The sequence below is a fragment of the Barbus barbus genome, assembly GCF_936440315.1.
Source record: "Barbus barbus genome assembly, chromosome: 45".
NCBI classification, from domain to species: domain Eukaryota; kingdom Metazoa; phylum Chordata; class Actinopteri; order Cypriniformes; family Cyprinidae; genus Barbus; species Barbus barbus.
The window spans coordinates 12656570-12677232 of NC_136723.1; the positions used below are offsets into that span (position 1 = coordinate 12656570).

The following is a 20663-nucleotide window of genomic DNA, read 5'->3' on the forward strand; positions in this document are numbered from 1 at the left end:
TTGAAATAGAGAAAATCGTGTCCTGAGGCGCGTGTTTCCCTCGCTCTCCAGCCAGGGGCGCTGCAGAGGCGTGATCAGCGGGGAGCGGGTGTGTGTCTGTCGGCGGGGAGGAGGTCTCAGACCCGGGCGATAGTAGGGTGTGGACGCTGGAAGAGTGTCGTTCCGGACTGTCCCAGTCATCGCCGTTGGTCCACTCCAGCTAAAAGCAGCCATATAAGCAGGTAATGATGGTTGTTGTGATCGGTTGAGTGTGAGGGAAGCATGAATCAAGTGTTGATCGTGTAACTTCAGTGACTGTGGGCGTATATGACTGCTAGCAGTATTAGCACAATAGCTCACAACACTATAAAACTACTGTTGTATAGCCATAAATAAAGCGTGGAGTCAAAAAGTAATTTTATTGAGCATGTTTAGGTAAATTATAATTCAGACTGTATGCCTTTTTCTTTTGGTTCACCCATAGTTAAGAGTCTTTAGTCACTCTTTGATTGAAGTGTCTGTTAGCTGCGCGGCTAATGTCACTCTTACTGAGAGAACCTGTCTGTCTGTATATCTGTCTGTCTGCTGCAAATACCTTTCTGTGTTTCTGTATCTTGACCTGCCTGTCTTGCTTTCTGTCAGTCTTCTTGAACAAATACTCATCTGCTTCTGTTTGGACATACTTGTCTATTTGAACACATATCTGTCTGTCTATCTATTAGTGCAGTCAAACGATTAATCGTGATTAATCGCATCCAAAATAACAGTTTTTGTTTACATAATATATGTGTACACTGTGTATACTTATTTTGTATATATAAATACACACATGCATTTATATATTTAGGAAAAATGTTACGTTTATATATTAAATATATTTATATATGATATAATTTATATGAATATAAGTATATACGCGTAAATATTTTCTAAAGATATGCCATGTGTGTGTGTCTTTATACATAATAAATATACACAGTACACACACATATTATATAAACAAACACTTATTTTGGATGCGATTAATTGTTTGAAAGCACTACTATCAGTCTATCTATTTGTCTTGCTTTCTATCGGTCTTCTTGAAAAAGTATTAATCTCTTTCTCTTTGAACATACATGTCTATCTGTATTTTTTGAATATCTATCTATCTATCTATCTATCTATCTATCTATCTATCTATCTATCTATCTATCTATCTATCCCGTTCTATTTGAACTTACTTGTCTCTCTTTCAAAACATACCTTTCTAACTGTTTGCCTGTTTAAATCTGTCCACATGCGTACCTGTCTATCTCTCATTTTGTGTTTTTCTTTCTGTACATTTTGCTATCTGGTTGTCTGTCGGTTTAAACAAAATATGTCTGACATGTACATGTTATCTGTTAAAAAATAACTGTCTGTTATCTGTTCTTTTCCTCTTTCTCTGAGTATTAACTATCATGTTTACATCTGAGTGCCTTTGTGATTGAAGACATATTTAACTGAATCAATATCACCCTGCTTTTGTCTCTCTTATCTAATTTATCTGTCGTTTTCTCTAAGCGAACACATTTGTTTCACACTCAGCAAAGTATATACAATGCATAACAGTTAACGTAAGAAATAGCTTCTTAAGTGTATTTTAGATACATTTTCTATTTTGTTTTTAATAACACAGCCTCTCTTTAATTCTCTATACAGACAAGTAGTTTTTCATGAGTACAACAGGTCTTTGCGAAGACCTCTTAACTAAAGTATGAGTTGGAATGATGTCAGAGTATTAAAGAAACACATTCTGTTGGACTTCAGGAAGGGAGTGATAAGTGTGTTATAACAGGCAGAGGCTTGTATGATTACACAGGTATTCATCACCTATCAGCATGTAATGAACAAATATTTTAACCCATTGCTTAAACCTGTGAGGTGAATTAAAGGAATAGCTCATCTAAAACTTACAACTCTATCATTAATTCTCTCTCATGTCATTCTAAACCTGTGCGGCTTGTATATTATGTTTGTTCTTTTGTGGAGCAAACAAATGACAAATAAGAGTGTCCTTTATAAAGAAATTAAAAAAAAAATGTTGTTGTTGTTTTTAGGAATGCCCTTTTAGTATTTAATTTGGTTTCATGTGGTTTTGAAAAATTTAATTTAATTTAATGACTCTAAGGAATGCCGTAGTATTTCAACAGAATACATGTTGTGAATATACACATATTCACACACACATATTAATCAGTACTTTCAAAAAAGAAAGGCAAAAACTTATTATAATTATATAATGAATTAGTAATTCATAAATATAATTTATAATGTCATTTTTTGGAAATAGTTTTGTAGAAATATATTTTTTTCTTTTCAATAATATAATTTTTAATAAAGATTTTTTTCTATTATAATATCAGGGTAGAAGCGGTGTATTGAAGTCGTTGTATGCACGAATTGCAATTATATTTATTTGAATAAATTAATAGATGAGACAGAAATAAATGAGCATCATGTCACTGAACTTTTCATTTCTGGTCAAGTGTTCCCTGAAAATGCTTGTTATTTTTGAGTTTTAGTCATTGTTCCCTAGTGACTTGAACTGTGACAGAATGTTTTGTGCAAGCAGTGTCCAAAACAGCTCATCTGTGCTTCCTTCTTCTCGTCTCTCTGCAGTGCAGCACACACACCAGACACTTACCCTGTGGCTGTGAAGACACTGTCCCATCCCACCCTTCCCGTGGCTGGATGTTCTGTCAGACCCTCGCCTGTCGTCTTTAGGGTACAGCAGCATTAGACCCCTCTCCCAGGACACTCCTGGTAGGGGACAAACGATTTGGGTTGCGTGAGAGGAGAGAGGGTGCAGAGATGGATGACATCTTCACTCAGTGCCGTGAAGGCAACGCGGTAGCCGTCCGCCTCTGGTTGGACAACACAGAGAACGACCTAAACCAGGGGTGAGTGTGTTTAAATGAGTCATAATTTGAATTTAGACAGAGCTGTTATTAGATAGATTGCCGTGTGGTTGTAGAGACCACTTATTTGTGGTTTTGTACAGTCTTGGTTTAGCAGTTAGCTTATTTTCTCATTCAAAGATGGTTTTGGATGCTGTCAGTAGGGGCCACGCCCCCGAAAAACTTTGGGAAATTCAAAATGTATTGTGCAGAAACTGTCCTGTTTGTGAGGATCTTATGTCAGGTCTTGTCCCTTAGTTCACCCCTCACTTTTATCAGTCTTCTAATCCCTGGGCGCAGTGGAGCAGTGGCTCTGAAAGAAGATGAGGATAGATTTGATCACTTTTCGTCTGTTGTGGATATCATTCAGTTATTTGGCTTGTCGTGGCAAACATAGCTTTTCAGATGGTTTTGAGGTAATAAAGAGATACAGTATTACATTATTATTCTTGTATAATTCTACTAGTACTAGTTTGTTTTTATACCAGAAAAAACTAAATCTTTTACCCATACAAAACATGCCGCCATATTGCTAAGATGTAAGTGTAATGCTAAGTGTATTTCTTAATTAAACTTATTTTTTTTATTTAACTTTCACAGACGAAAGTTTTAGGAAATGTACATATTGAGTATCCACAACTTAAAATAGGATGCTAATGTGTTCAGTTCAATGATTGCATTATTGTAGCTTCAAATATGTTAAATATTTAGATATTTGGCCACCATCACCATATCAGCTGTCAACTGATACTAGAGTTTTTTTTTTTTTTTTTATCAGAATTGTCGATATTGGATATCTATTTCTGAATGCCAATTTCCCCTATTTTTGCACATCTTACTCTCATTTAAAGTTCATTTTTTAAAATCACTATTAATTTATTAAACTAATACTCTTTTAAATTTCATATGAATTTGAGAAAATCTCATATGAATATACATTTTTCATACTGTACATTATAATAATGAAATGCCTAAATTCACTTGTAGCATTTAAAATTTAATCTTAAATTCTCATTTTTTTGTTTTAATATATTTATTATGTTGTTTATTTATTTATTTATTTTAGTAAAATCCAATGGTTTAGATTTTTTTTTATGTTTTATGTGTAATATTTAGACAAAATAACATAGACTTTTTTTTTTGATAATTATTATTGACTTTTCCTTTTGGCTTCCTTTTTAGTATTGTGCAGCCCTTCTATGAAATTGAATGTTGTTAGCCTAGGTTTAAAGAAGCAAGAACTGAAATATCCCATCTGTTTCTTACAAACTAAACAGAAAACATTCCGCATGTTGAAGACCAGAATTCCAGTTCTTAGCCCTATATGGTGTAAAGCATACACAGAGTAGATCCATGCACCCTCTTCAAATACCTCTGCCAAGCTCCCTCTCACAAACAGCCTTGGCCTGCCTTCCCTCACTAATACATCCCAGAACAGCTGGGAAGCACAAAAGAGAGGAAAACGTCCAGGTAGATCTCCAAGAACTTGTAAGGAATCTGATCTGGACCCGTTCTCTTGCTGTCAGCCATGAGAATTATAACCTAAAAGGAACGGGTCAGAGGCGAATAGTTCGCTGGTGCCGATTCAGCACAGCATCAGCAGATTACAGGCAGCAGCTAGTTTAGATGAAGCGTTGAAGCGTCTGATGTAGATTGCTATCTAGACATTTCCTGTGCTCTTCACAATCACATGGCTGAAGTTGTGACTTTGAAATTATGTGACAAAGGAAATGTTTGACTTACTAGTAGAGAAACTTCCAGTAAGAGGGGGGAAACGCTAACTCAACTCGAACAAAACCCAAAAATAAGACAATACACTTCATTTTTATTTATGTTAGCATTCCCTACTCTAAACAGCAGTTGATCCTCTACAGATCTGCCTTTCAGGCCAGTGTGAATTGGAGTCCATGTCTAATTTGTGACTCAGAAGAGGGGGAGGAGGGAACGGTCTGGGCTTAAACGAAATGGTTGGGATGAATAGTTTCCATACGATGAGCTCACCAACCAAAGCATGCTGACTTGAGCCATACCAGTCCTCTCTGTCTCTTCTCTCTCTCTCTTTCCCTCCCCACTTACCCGTCTCAAAGTGTTTTCCTTTTCCAGAAATAGAAAAACTCAAGCTAAGGGATTCGCCTTTCGCTGTTGCCTATTGCGGTTTGTCTAATAAAATGATTTTTATGCTTTGTAATGGTTGATGAGAAGAGTGGCTGTTTGATTCACTTCTTCTGAAGGGCCATTAGGAGTTTCAGTATGGCTTGAGATGTCACGACCTTATGTGTTTGTGGGAGGAGACAGGAAATAGCAGACATACATGGGCATTGTTTATGCTTCACATTACAGCATGTCAGTCAGCAAACTGGACTTTGTCCTATCTTATATTTTGTCTTCTTAACTCTGAATGTATAATACGTTAAACATCTGAAAATTATTGAGAATAATTTGCAATAATAACAGATAACTCCGTTTTTAACAATTTTAAAAAATCATGTTTTTTCATTGTGCAATTAATCTCAATCAAACGGCAGTTGGGTTATTTTGATTAAGTAACACAATTAAACACTATAGAAACATGATAACATAATAAAAAACATGATTTTTGAAAATAAAAAAAGAGTTATCTGTTTTTGCAAATAAACTATTATATATATATATATATATATATATATATATATATCTTTGTGTTATATACATAAGAAAGAAATTCATACAGATTTAAAACAACATGAGGCTAAGGAAATTATGACAAAATTATCATTTTTGGGTGAACTATCTTTTTAATGCACGAGTGTTTTTTTTTTATTTAATTTTTTTATTATGCAATGTTTCATTAAAATTAAAAAAACAAAAACAACAAAAAAAAGCTTTTACCACCAATGAGCTTCCTGTTCCACTGAAGGAAAAGTAATGTTAAGCAATATCCAAAACGACATTAGGTAAGTTAAGACATTTGTTTTTGCAAACTGACATTTCGTCACCACTAACAAAGACAGCACTATTATGATAATAAAACCACAAGAAACGTCTTTAGAAGAAAACTGTTGAAAAAGTTGATCAAAATCTCTCCACCATGACAGTTTCACACAGTGCAGTTTTCTTCTTTATGTTGGTAAATCTTAAATATGCTATATAATATGAAATATTGATTCTAAAATCAATAAAATGTTCTGTTGGTCTGACATATTTTTATACAATAATAAATTGTACTTAGTAAATATTTCACCATATTCTTTTCTACTCTAAGTTAAGGAACTTTATTGTTAACAGTAAAAGTGTTTCCAAAGATTTCCATGTGCCATTCTGTACTCCTGCAAGTTATCATTTTTATTGTATGTAGCTTGTGTGCAGTTTATAATACTATGCCTTACATCATCAAGTTGTTTTGCAGATCGGATATCCGTATCAGCACCCAAATTTGGCAGTTGTGCTTCTCTAGTAGCAAATGCCATTTAAGTTGACTGTAAGTCTGCTCTCAAATTGTGACTCAAAGAGGAACTGACACATTTTGTGGCTTATGTCTGGACAGAACTCTCAGCAGCTAATGATAGTAGAAGAAAAGAAGACTGAAGTAAACTAAATGTTAGGTTACAGCTGTGTTTGTCTCTGTGGCTTTAAAACAGACACTGAAGCTTCTGAAGCTCAGGCCAATCAGGAGCATTTACAGTGTTTAGAGTAAATTATTTACTAATAAAATACTTCCTGTATTTTAACTTCTTGTTTTTCTAAAAATATAACACTCGTACATCCTTTTTGATGTCTGTTATGAATCAGAAGGTACCAACAATATTATTTTACCTTTTCCAGCTACATTTCCTGTCACGTATACGTCATTCTGGCCCACTTCACTACCTTGTTAGCTCCGATACATTTTTAGACCGTGGCGCCTCACTGATGTGCGGTTTATGATCTAATTCAGTATGAGCTTTCACTCAACCAGATTGTTGCTGAAAGGTAGAAACCTGAACTCAGATGTGGAGTTGTACTTTTAAATCAACGCCGAATGCAACCCCAGAACGCTTTTTGGCCAGAGGAAGCTCTTAATAGCTGCGCTTTTCAACTCTTTGATCGTATAACCGCAGGCTCAAGACGTAATCTTTCAGCTGTGACTCCAGTATCAACGTTTACTTAGTCTGTCTTTGAATGTTTGTAAGTCTGTTAGTGTAAACGTTTCTTTCTCTCTCTGTGTGTGCTGTGTGTGTGTGCTGTGTGTGTGTGTGTGTGAGTGCTGTGTGTGTGCTGTGTGTGCTGGTTAACAGTGTGTGCTTCACATCCTTACAAGGACAAGAGAAAGAAACTAACTGGATATGAATTGTCCCGAGCGCTCACACTCACACAGGCAAAGGGAGGGAGCCGCTAGCGGTGGAAGAGAGAGCGTGGAATATTATTTCCTGTGTTTCCCGCTCTGGTTTCCGCAGTCCGCCCCTCTGCTGCTTCATTTGTGTGTCGGAGCACAGCTGAGTAATGTGATAAGAGACACCACAGATAGCTCTCCATTCTTCATTGTCCTGCTTTCTTTTTTTCCCCACTTCCTTACTTGCTTTCTTTCTTGTTAATTTCCTTTTGTCTTGCACTGTTTTAGCTTCCTTTCCAACTTTTCTCCAGTTTTTCTGGGTTTCTTCCTTATGCTGTTCCTTCTTTCTTTCTTCGTTTCCTATGTACTTCCTTTTTTTGTTTTTCTTTTCTTTTCTTTTTCTTTGGGAACTTTCTTCCCCATCTTTCTTTCTTGCTTGCTTGCTTTCACACTTATTTTTTTCCCTCATTTTTATTTTCCTTTTTTAGCTTACTTTCCTTCTAACTTTCATCCTGTCTTTCCCAGTTTCTTCCCTATACTATTCCTTCATTCATTCCTTCTTTACTGACTGTTTTTGTCATTTCCTGCATTCTTTCTTTCTTTCTTTCTTTCTTTCTTTAATCCATCTTCCTTTTCTGCACTTTCTTTTCCTCCCTTTGCTTCCTTTTCACTTTCTTCCTTTTTCTCCATTTTATCCCTCTACTTTTTCAGATTATTTTCCAACTTTATTTAGTCTTTCCCAGTTACTCTTCCTTTCTTTGCTTTTTATGTATTTGTCCTTTTCTTTCTTTTTCTCTTTCCTTGCCTCCTTTTCTTTCCTCCTTTCTTTCCCACTTCCATTTTTTCCTGCTAGCTGTCTTTCCTTCAAGGTTTTTCCTTTTCTGCATACTTTTCTTCCTTTTTTCTAATGTTTCTTTTCTTTACCGCTTTCTTTGCTAATTTGTTTGTCGCTTTCCTTGCCTTGCTTGCATTCTTTTGTTTTTCCCCTCCTTCCTTCCTTGAAATGTGCCAGAAATAAAGAACATTCCAGAATTCCCATTAAAGCTCAGGACTCATTGTCTAATTTGATTAAATTATTTGAGGAGGGGGGACTTCCTGATTGTCTCAATATTTTGTTCATTGTTTTTGTCTTTAACCCCTTCAGTTGTGACCAACCCACCATTTGACTCTGTGTGTGTGTGTGTGTGTGTGTGTGTGTGTGTGTGTGTGATAGAGTATGAATGTGTGTGGTCTGGTCTGATCCAGCAGGACCTTGTGAGTACTTTCAGCAGCTACCCTAAGTTTAGACACACTACTGGCCTGATTATTTACCCAGAGAATTCCTACTGTACTGCACACTCCCAGCCCTTCAACAATCACTTCATTATTGAAAACAAAAGCTTACAAGTAATTACTTTGGGGATGAGCACGAGCACCAGATGCAGACATTACCTTCATGTATTTATAACATACTCTCAGCGGTTGCGTTCAGTAGTTTAATAGTAAAACCCCCATGTGGTTCATTCACATGTGCTCTCAGTAGCAGCCCTAATGCACAGGCTCTGATTTGATCACAGTGTTGTTATTGTAACTTTAGGGTCACTGTCGACCTGAAGTACTGTAAGTGTGAGTTCTACTGCAGTTTTGAAAAGGAAATAGGAAGGCCTGAGAACGGATCTCAGACTCAAACAGACGGGGGTAGGGGGATATACATAATCTGGAGGAAAGGGCCAGTTAACGGCTGTTTATATTTAACTGGCTGGAGACAGACAGCTGAGAGCAGGATCACTAGCCTGACTGGAGACAGTTTACCGCCAACCACTGCGTCAAAAAAAGTCCACCCAAAAACCGAACTTGTCATTGTTTCCAAACAAATTAAATTGCATTTTCAATTAAATAAAAAAATAAATGAATTTAGGCCTTTTAATTTGTATTTTCTTTATAATTTTTTTTAATATGAATACTTTATACTTAAAAAAAAAAAAAAGAAAAGTGATAATTATGACTGACTCTAAATATACTGGCACGTGTTTGTTTCTTGCAGGGATGATCACGGGTTCAGTCCGTTGCACTGGGCGTGCCGTGAGGGTCGTTCAGGTGTCGTGGACATGCTCATCATGAGAGGGGCTCGCATCAATGTCATGAACCGTGGCGACGACACACCCCTGCACCTGGCTGCGAGCCACGGCCACCGTGACATTCTGGCCAAGGTGTGAACAGATCATTGCGGATAAACGCTCACAAACACACACACAACTGCACCTGAACAACCACAGTGACCACAACGGTCACGGAAAGATGTAAACAAACACAGCTGCAAACAGCATTTATAAATAATCAAGCACACAAACTTTAAACACTCAAGAAAGAATAAGGAACTGACAAAGTCTATTTTAATTCACTTTTTAAATAATTCACTATTTTAAGTCACTTTTAATTCTGTTTAACAGATTTGGAATGGATATTTTTGTGTTTGCTGTTTTGGATACTAAATTGTGTTGTGGTTTGTGTTGTCTAGCTGATCCAGTGTAAAGCAGATACCAATGCAGCAAACGAGCACGGCAACACCCCTCTCCATTACGCCTGCTTCTGGGCCCACGACCTGGTGGCAGAGGTTAGTTTGAAGCGCCCCCTGCTGTGAAAAATGTGAAACTCTGGGTTGTGTGAACGCTGTTTTCCTTGCAGTTATAATGAATGGGGACAAGAGCTTTCAAACACCAAATATTATTGTAGAAGTGGTTCTCATGCAGTATATTTTTCTGAAGTCTTCTGAATCCATAAGATGGTGCTGTGTGGGGAAAATACATAAATTGATTTTCTTTCTTTTGTGCAGCAAAGATATTTTGCCAAATGTCTTTACCAAAAACAAAAGATTGAATTTTGGTCTGTTCCTCACATAAAACTTTAGTACGTTTTCAGAAGATTTGGAATATAGCACAAATGTGGGAAGTCGTGGCCTAATGGTTAGAGAGTCGGACTCGTAATCCAAAGGTTGCGGGTTCGAGTCTCGGGCCGGCAGGGATTGTAGGTGGGGGGAGTGAATGTCCAGCACTCTCTCCACCCTCAATACCACGACTGAGGTGTCCTTGAGCAAGGCACCGAACCCCCAACTGCTCCCCGCGCGCCGCAGCATAAATGGCTACCCACTGCTCCGGGTGTGTGTTCACGGTGTGTGTGTGTGTTCACGGGGTGTGTGTTCACTGCTGTGTGTGTGCACGTTGGATGGGTTAAATGCAGAGCACAAATTCCGAGTATGGGTCACCATACTTGGCCGTATGTCAATTCACTTCAAAAATATAGCAGAAGTTTTATTAATCACTTCTGTGTCATTTTTGAAACTCAGTAGTTCCAGTTTAGTTTTATTGTATCAATAACTGTATTGTTATCGTTAACTAAGCATACAACTATTAAAATTGCTTTTGTTAATTCAAATAAAGCTGAAATATCAAAATAAAATCCAAATGTTAGATTAAAAAAATTAATAAAAATTAAGTACTAATGTTACTATAACTGAAAGTGAAATAAGTGGAAATATTAAATAGAAATATAAAAAATGTATAAAAATTACAAACACAAACTAAATTATGAAAACTTAAATTACTCAAATTAAAATGGAAACTTGAAAATATATTGAAAAATAAGTATATAAATAATAATAAAAAATAACACTGAAAAGCACAACCACTGTGTTTTAGATAGAATTACCTTGAAAATGTTTAAACAATGTCATTTTAATCACACCAAATATGTTATCATTCATATTCTTTCTAGGATCTGATCAATAATGGGGCTCAGGTTAGCATCTGCAACAAGTATGGAGAAACTCCACTGGACAAGGCCAAACCACAGCTTGCGGCAAATCTGAAAGGTAAACTCTCTTCTTTAATAATGTAGCAAATGTGACGTCAGTAGAAGATTTGTTGAAAAGGCTGTTTGCCAACATTGTGAAGCCTTAAGGATCTGTTTCTTTTATATATTCCCCTGCCTAATAATTCTGTTGTGTTTATGAATCAGAGCTGGCGGGGAAACAGGGACAAAGCTTAACCAAAGTTCCTTTCAAGGACACATTCTGGAAGGGAACCACTCGAACACGACCACGTAAGCACCCTCAGAACATCTGATTCTCATTTACATTCATAACGTAGATGCTTTGGCAAACAAGCATTTTATTGTAATTCAGCTTAACTGTAGATTGCCTTATAAAATTATATGAATTATCCATAACCGAGGTTTGATTGTTGTATATTGTTCCCATGATGCCTTCAAGGTAACGGCACACTAAACAAACATGCTGGCGTAGATTATAAGCAGCTCTCCATGCTGGCCAAGATCAACGAGAACCACTCTGGGGAGGTGAGCTCATTTACCAAACCACAATAACTACCCATGTCTCAGAGCATTTATGGAAGCACTGATGTCTCTGCTCTCTCTCTGGCAGCTGTGGCAAGGCCGCTGGCAGGGCACAGAGATTGTGGTCAAGATGCTTCATGTGCGGGATTGGACTACAAGAAAGAGCCGTGACTTTAATGAGGAGTACCCTAAACTAAGGTGAGGAACCTCCAGTCCAGTTTGCCCAGAATACACAGATTAAAGGGACAGTTTGCCCAAAAATGTTGTTCCAAATCAGGGTTATTTTAGTTAAATAGTTGAGTTTATTTTATTTATTTACCAGGGACCATGCATTTTTAATATTTAATAATATAATAATAATATTTAATAATAATGCAATGATGATAACTCCTTGGCTTCTTAGCTAAAATTTTCACAGCTTTTTTTATAAATGCTATATAATGGTTTTAACGTGGTTATACTTGTTTGGGACCAACTTGTAGCACTATAGGATAAATGTGGGAGAATTATTGTATGCATAAAGCGCACAGGTATAGGTGACTGGTGCCTAATATTCCTGAAGATTATCAAGCTTTCTCTAGCACTTCCATAATCATACCCGAATATTTAAAATGCTCAACAATATTTACTATCTCTCTTTTGACTAAAATATCTGGACAACGCTAATCAACTCTCTTAAAGGTGACATATCATGAAAATCTGACTTTTCCAGGTTTTAAGTGCTATAATCAGGTCCCCAGTGCATCCACCGACCAAGGAAACGTGAAAAAGGTTAACCCAGTAACTTTTAGTAAGCCTTTTTCTGCAAGCTTCTGAAAAAACGAGCGCGTCTGATTTCGCTCCGGATGTGTGCACTCAGAAAACCGTATATCAGAAGTTTAAACTAATATGGTTTAAAATGCATGATTTCAGCGCGATAAACATGATAATCTGAACCAAAACAGATGTTTTTAGCAAGTACGAGCTGAAATGGCGCAGCTCTATTTTGGAAAGGGGGCGGGAGCAGCAGCTCATTTGGATTTAAAGAAACAGGCACGAAAATCAGTGTTTCTGCTTCCACTCAAAATAGGCATTTTCAAAGTGACATAATAAATGATCTGTGGGGTATTTTGAGCTGAAACTTCACAGACACATTCTGGGGACACCAGAGACTTATATTATATATTGTAAAAAGGGGCATAATATGTCTCCTTTAATCGAAAAATACATTCCCACAGTTTTACTTACATTAAGAGTAAAGAAAGAGTGACAATCTGACTCAATCTGGGACTTTGTTTAATGCAGCAGTAAGTTTGATAGCAGCTTGTTCTTTCATCTTATATAAGTATAAACAACTGTATCATCTGCATACATCTAAACCTGGACCTCTGGACAAACTGTAGGCAGATCATTAATATATAGACTAAACAAAATTGGTCCAAGAATCGACCCTTGGGGGACTCCAATATTACAGTCAAGAAATGGTGAGCATGCATCAATGATTCTTCTACATTTTTTCCTTAAATTTAAGTATGATTCTATCCGAGTTAACGTATTAGTAGAAAAATTTTACTTTGACAATTTAGATAAATCAAGACAGCATTAACAACACCTCCCCTATCAAGACTGGATTTAATTTGTTCAACAAAATAACAATTTGCTGTCTCCGTAGAGTGATGTGCCCTAAATCCAAATCGAACTGAAACTAAAATATAAAAGAAAATTTTATTTATTATTAACTTGTTGTATTTCAGCTAGCTGCATAAGAAACATTTCTCATTTTCATTTTAACTTGATGTACAGAAATAACTAAAACTGAAGTGAAAATACATTAAAATCTATAGACTAATAAAAGTGACTAAAGTTAACTAAAATGTAAATAAAAATGGAAAATATAAAGATGAAAATCAATTCAAAATAGTAATAAAAACTATAATAGTAGTTTTAATTACACTGAGACTAAAATAACACTGTTCAAAATCTGTAAAAACATCTCCATTGTGTTAGTGGTCTGTTGTTTCTGTCTGTTCATGTGTCCCTCTCCACCTCGATGTTTACCCTGTTGTAGAATCTTCTCACACCCAAACGTGTTGCCCGTGTTGGGGGCGTGTCAGTCTCCACCCGCCCCTCATCCAATCATAATTACACACTGGATGCCCTATGGCTCCCTCTACAATGTGCTTCACGAGGGAACCAGTAAGTAAAACACACACATTACTGTCTCACACAGACCATTTGGTGTTTGTCAACTTCAATTGAATGTTAATGAATGTTTAATAAAGTTATAAATATGATTAATTGTTTTTTAATAAAGATGGCGCCACGCATGGCAGCCATTGTGCTTGGCTCTCCAGTTGTTTTAGTTTTTTTGTTAGTTTTTCCTGTTTTTTATTTGTCAAACACGATCAGTTTCACCAGGGAAGAACTGCTGAACATTCGGCAGAACACACCACAAAATCTCCAACCAGTTTTCGATTATTCGGATGTTTTGCTGAACATAGTAGTCGGCGGAGCTGCAGCGCTTTTTAGACACTTCAGGACGCGCAGACGGGGGAAGCGAGCCGGCGCGCTCGTGAAGCTCAAACAGCGCGGATTTCAAATGCGATTGCCTAGCATCCATCTGGCTAATCTCCGCTCTCTTCATTTTAACTTGATGTACTTTAATAAAGCAAATCTCTCCCATGAACTGCCAAAATACAGACAGCATGTTACATGTCCCACCAGAGACAGTAATATACTGGATAACTGTTACACAGCGATAAAGGACACATATCACTCTGTCCCACGGGCAGCTTAAGGACTCTCTGATCACTGATTGGTTCATCTTATTCCGACCTACAGGCAGAAACTGAAATATGCAAAACCTGTATTAAGGACTGTAAAGAGATGGACTAATGAGACAGAGCGGGTTTTACAAGCCTGTATCTCTCTCACTGATTGGAGTGTTTTTGAAGCTGCTGCAAACGATCTGGACAAGCTCACAGAGACTGTAACATCTTATATCAGTTTCTGTGAGGATATGTGCATTCCTACCAGGACTCATCTAACTTATAACAATGACAAACCATGGTTCACTGCAAAACTCAGACAGCTCCATCTGTCTGTCAAGGTCTGAAAGACATCACCAATTACAAGACACCATCCCCCAGGGACTTATGTGAGGATCCTGTTTGTGGACTTCAGCTCAGCCTTTAACACTATCATTCCAAACCTCCTCCTGCCCAAACTAACTCAGCTCTCCGTCCCCACCTCCATCTGTCAGGTGATCACCAGCTTCCTGACAGACAGGCAGCAGCTAGTGAGGCTGGGAAAATTCACATCCAACACCCGCACCATCAGCACTGGAACTCCTCAGGGATGTGTTCTCTCCCCACTGCTCTTCTCTCTCTACACCAACGACTGCACATCTAAAGACCCCTCTGTCAAGTTCCTGAAGTTTGCAGATGACACCACACTGATCGGCCTCATTCAGGATGGTGACGAGTCTGCTTACAGGCAGGAGGTTAAGGAGCTGGCTGTCTGGTGCAGTCTTAACAACCTGGAGCTTAACATGCTCAAAACTGTGGAGATGATCTTGGACTTCAGGAGAAACCCCCCTGCACTCCTCCCACTCACCATAATGAACAGCACTGTAACAACAGTGGAGTCATTCAGATTCCTGGGCAGCAACATCTCTCAGGACCTGAAGTGGGAAATTCACATTGACACTATTGTCAAAAAGTCCCAGCAGAGGTTGTACTTCCTTCGCCTTTTGAGGAATTTCAACCTGCCACAGGAGCTGCTGAAACAGTTCTACTCTGCCATCAATGAATCCGTCCTCTGCACTTCATTAACTGTGTGGTTCAGCTCAGCTACCAAATCTGACCTCAGAAGACTACAGAAGGTAGTCTAGACTGCTGAGCAAATCATTGGTACAACCCTCCCCACTCTCCAAGAACTGTACTCATCCAGAGTGAACAAAAGGGCTGGTAAAATCATTCTGGACCCCTCACATCCAGCAAACTCCCTCTTTGAACTGTTACCGTCTGGTTGACGCTACAGAGCTCTGAGCACCAGAACGGCCAGACACAGAAACAGTTTCTTCCCTCAGGCAATCCATCTCATGAACATTTGAACTCTTAACAATAAACATGAAACACACAACACTATCATACTTTTTATTTTTTATTTAACACACATACTTATTACATTTCAAATTTGCACCTAACATACCTGTACATACTGAATTGTCTATTTTTTATATTGTGTTTGTGCTATTTTGCATATTGTCCATTATTTATTTATTTTTCTGTTATTATCTGTGTCCTGTCCTGTCGCTGTCATTCTGTCACACTGTGGAAATACTGTCACTAAAACAAATTCCTCGTATGTGCAAACATACCTGGCAATAAAGCAAATTCTGATTCTGATTAAATTCTGGACATGACATAAAAAAGGAGGTCTTTGATTCTTAAATTATTTAAATTTAAGTTAAACCCACTTAATCCTTCTCCTGTATCATTATCATTCTCTTGTCCATCTAGACTTTGTTGTGGATCAGACGCAAGCGGTGAAGTTTGCTTTGGATATAGCATGTGGAATGGCTTTCCTGCACACGCTGGAGCCCATGATCCCTCGGCATTATCTCAACAGCAAGAGTGTCATGGTGAGGAACTTAAAGCAGACGTTTCCTGTTAATCTTGGTTTCTACAACTTCTGATTTTTCCAGAGTGTCTATTCCTGTTCTTAAAGAGAACATGAAGATGTGTGGTTGAACTTGAACATGAAGACTAGATGTAGATTAATGTCCACAGAATTTAGATACTCAGGGTTAACCGGTGATTGCAAAATACACATTCACTGTTTGTTTATTTGGTGTCATGGTATGTGGAAATGATTCAGTAAAACTTGCACTCCATAAATGTAGTCTCAGCACATAGACCACTGTGAACAGGAACTGTTATAAATGGTCTCAGTTCTCTGTGAAGTTTCAGTGCATCCCACCACAAGTTCAGAGTGTCACATTGTGGAGTAATCCAGTGAAAGTACATTCTTTGGTAGAGAATTTCTCCCTGCCTCTTAAGGAAAGTCCATATGGGAAGTCAGTAGGTATCAGTTTAAAGCACAAAGCCTCAACCAAACAACTTCTCAAACTACTAATAGCTGTACTGGTCACATTACACACAATCAACTGACAGAGGCAGCAAAAACCTGAGCTTACCCTAACGGACTGTTTCATGCTCACGCATCCTAATGAATCTGTTCTCATTGATTCATTGACATCAGATTGATGAAGACATGACGGCCAGGATAAGCATGGCAGATGTGAAGTTCTCCTTCCAGTGTCCTGGCAGGATGTACTCTCCCGCATGGGTGGCACCTGAAGGTACTGTTCCTTTCCTTCACTTACTGAATTCCTAATTTCAAACTTCTCAAGAAGATTTTATTTTATCTACTTTATTTGTCTAAGATACAGTCACATTAAATTTCATTAGCGAACACATTAAATTTTCACACGGTCACATTAAATTTCTACAAATCTTCTCAGGCAAAGTTTCAGTGTCTATTATCAGTTGTGTAGCAATATATGAAGCACGTCGCGTGAATTCCTTTTGAAATGACTGTATTTTACCTGCAGAAATTTGCAGAACAGTGCTAGATATGACCATTAAACAGAACATTTTGATTCACTGATATCTTATCTCTTCTCAGCCCTGCAGAAGAAGCCAGAGGAGATTAACCGGCGCTCTTCGGACATGTGGAGTTTTGCAGTGTTGCTCTGGGAGCTTGTCACCAGAGAGGTGCCCTACGCTGACCTCTCAAACATGGAAATTGGCATGAAGGTGAGATGATTCTATGAGTTTGGAAAGCAAGAGCCAAACCAAAATGAAACACAAATTTAGGGGTGCTTGGGGTGAAAATGCAGCCCAAATAAACAAAAATGCCAAAATAAACTAAAATATATTAACCCTCGACCCAAGATGTAGATGAGTTTGTTTCTTCATTGGAACAGACTTGGAGAAATTTAGCATTCTATCACTTGCTCACCAGTGGATCCTCTGCAGTGAATGGGTGCCGTCGTCAGAATGAGAGTCCAAACAGCTGATAAAAACATCACAATCAATAATCCTCAAGTAATCCACATGAATCCAGTCCATCAGTAAATGTCTTGTGAAGTGAAAGCTGCATGTTTGTAAGAAACAAAACCATCATTGAGATGTTTTTCACTTCAAATGAGTTCATAATATTGTTTTCTCCAGTGAAATGTGGTCTTGTCTGAATCAGGAGAGAAATATGATCAAACGCTATCTACAAGCAAAAACTGAAAAACATTTCTAAACAAAGGTCAACAAATATGTGCATTTTGATGTGAGATGACAACAGGGGATGGACCGTTTTTACTGGAGGAAGCGTTTTTATTGATTATGGACTATTTTGGCAAGATATTACAAAGAAATGCTTTAATTATGAATTTGCTTGTTTTAAACATGCAGCTTTTCAGTTCGTAAGACATTAATTGATGGACTGGAGTCATGTGGATTACTTGTAGATTATCATGATGTTTTTATCAGCTGTTTGGACTCTCATTCTGACGGCACCCATTCACTGCAGAGGATCCACTGGCGAGCAAGTGATGTAATGCTAAATTTCTCCAAATCTGTTCAGATAAAGAAACAAACTCATTCCTTTCTTGGAAAAATCCATTTCTGACCCTGGCTATTCCTTCTCTCTTCATTAGGTGGCACTAGAGGGACTGCGGCCCACCATCCCGCCGGGCATTTCCCCCCATATTTGCAAGCTAATGAAAATCTGCATGAACGAGGATCCTGCCAAGAGGCCCAAATTCGACATGATCGTACCCATCCTAGAGAAGATGCAAGACAAATGAAACAGCCCTGCTGGACGACCCCGCAAACACTGGGTTCACAGTATTGCCTTAAAATTCACCACTCACCAAAGTGCTCTATGCCACTGTAGCCCTCTGCTAAAGAAAAAAAAACGCTTTCTGGAAGTCCTGTCGAACATTTTTAAATGCCACGTTCTCACTATCGCCTATATTCTTATATGCAATCATTGAATAATCCTTTCCGTGTTCTCAGGAGTGTTTACAGTACAACGCTTCTCTTAAAACCTCTTTTCTACAGCCATTAAACAGGAAGTGGTGGCGGCAACGGTCGTTGGACGCAGTGAATGTACAGTAAAATCAGTTTTCAACTAACCACATTTCATGCATCCTTTTGCTCACTCGCTTTTAAAACAACGTCACAGATAATTTCATCAAAACAATTTGAAAATGTGTATGCAACAACCGCTGTTAGTATTTAAAGCATCGTGCCATTGTTTTTCACTGTGTTTTCTTTGGATTGTCCCTGATATCAAAAGTCAGATAGGTCCATTTTGCCTGAGATTTGTTTAAAAAACAAAACAAAACAAAAAACAGTGCAATAATACAATAGCTAATGCCAATTTTATGCCTTAATCGTGTAACAAGTAACCAAAATATGAAGTGCCCATAATATCATGATTATACTGTCCCTCTCATAGCAGGGAGATGCATATTATAAAAAACATGTTATGTTAAATTAAGGTACCATATGTTCAAAAGAAGAGCCATTTACATGTCACATCAAATGTGAGAACTCTTTTGCCATATGCATCATGGGTTATGTCTTTTATCCTTGCATCAGAAATCGACGTATTTTTACTTGATCCATACAAATGCATGATTGCATCCTCTGTTATGTAACTAACACTCCTGATGCTATGCTAATTTGCATTGTACATGTTAAGCATGTTATGTCTAAGAGATATCTGAGAGATTGTTATACTGTATACATGTATAAGTGTTTTTTCATGGGCAATACATTAGGCAGCCCATGAGTGCCTTTATTTTTTTGCTTTTCTAAACACTACATCTATTTACTTCCTTTTTATCCTTTCACTTTGTTCCTCTTTTCAGCTAGCCAGTACGTAAAAGGAAACCAAGAGTCAAAAACAAGCATACTTGACATGCATAATTTTTTTTTTATTTCTCAGTGTTTCTTTGTTTGGAAAAGCAAACAGCGATGATAATGGAAAAACAGACTGATTATCTAACTTATGCCCACTGTGTTCTTACTCTGTGAGGTTTTTAATGAAATTTTGTGGCTTTTCTTTATTCTGGAGATTTGGGCTGTTTATATTTTATTCATGACAACTAAATTTTACTAAAGAAAAATAAGAGCAAATAAAATGTTTAGGTCATGCTAAATGCTTTAATCTGTGTTCATTTATCAGTCAGAAAATAAATTATTGGGTTGTTGACATGAATTAATATCAAGCAGTGACAACAATGTGTTGCGATGTGATATGCTATAAGCTACTTCTAAATAAAAGATTTTTTAAAACATTTGTCTATTTTTTGTATCATTACATTTGAGTCATTAATAGCATTTTTTTTTACCTTAACAAAAAATATATATATAGTTTTTGAATAGTAAGATTTTAATGTTTTTTTTTAAAGAATTAACTTCTGCCTGCATTTATTTGATCCAAAATCCAGCAAAAGTAGTAATATTGTGAAATATTTTTACCATTTAAAATAACTGCTTTCTATTTGAAAATATTTTTACACGAATGTATATATTTGATGTAATTTATTCCTGACTTCAAAGCTGAATTTTTAGCATTACTCCAGTCAGAAATCATTCCAATATTCTGATTTGCTGCTCCAAAAACATTTATTATTAGTAGTAAGTTGAAAACTGGTTTCTTTGATGAATAGAAAGTTAAGAAGAATAGCATTTATCTGAAATAGAAATCTTTTGTAGCATTATAAATGTATTTGTCATCACTTTTGGTCAATTTAAAGCATCCTTGCTAAATAAAAGTACTGATTTCTAAAAATGCTGCCTCAGCTTTAGAATGGTATAGTGTATAATGTTACAAAAGCTTTTTGTTTCAGATAAATGCTGATCTTTGGATCGTTCTATTCATAAAATAATCTTAAATACTTATAATAATAATAAATGTTTCTTGAAAAGCAAATCCGCATATTAGAATGATTTCTGAAGGATCATGTGACACTGAAGAGTAATGAAGCTGAAAATTTAACTTTGATCACAGAAATAAATTACATTTTAAATATGTATTCCAATAGAAAGCAGTTACTTTTTTAATTGTACAAATATTTCACAAAATTACTGCTT

The 20663-nt window shown here is 37.0% G+C and overlaps 1 protein-coding gene across 1 annotated transcript; it reads left to right on the forward strand.

Annotated features, from left to right (window-relative positions):
• The first annotated feature begins 59 nt into the window (after positions 1–59).
• Positions 60–19866, forward strand: LOC306864451 (scaffold protein ILK-like). The gene is made up of 13 exons (XM_079408470.1): positions 60–221; positions 2623–2903; positions 9212–9377; positions 9686–9781; positions 10939–11035; positions 11182–11265; positions 11435–11520; positions 11606–11715; positions 13565–13692; positions 16020–16141; positions 16762–16861; positions 17188–17318; positions 18215–19866. Exons 2-13 carry the CDS (start codon positions 2815–2817, stop codon positions 18362–18364), a joined length of 1359 nt encoding a protein of 452 aa, XP_079264596.1. The 5' UTR covers positions 60–221; positions 2623–2814; the 3' UTR covers positions 18365–19866.
• Positions 19867–20663: the final 797 nt, after the last annotated feature.

Excerpts from the sequence above, each read along its gene's own strand:
- LOC306864451 (XM_079408470.1), top strand. The coding sequence starts at position 2,815 with ATGGATGACATCTTCACTCAGTGCCGTGAAGGCAACGCGGTAGCCGTC. Across the intron at positions 11,266-11,434 it reads AACCACTCGAACACGACCAC|GTAACGGCACACTAAACAAA; the intron begins GTAAGCACCCTC and ends GATGCCTTCAAG. Across the intron at positions 17,319-18,214 it reads ACATGGAAATTGGCATGAAG|GTGGCACTAGAGGGACTGCG; the intron begins GTGAGATGATTC and ends TCTCTTCATTAG.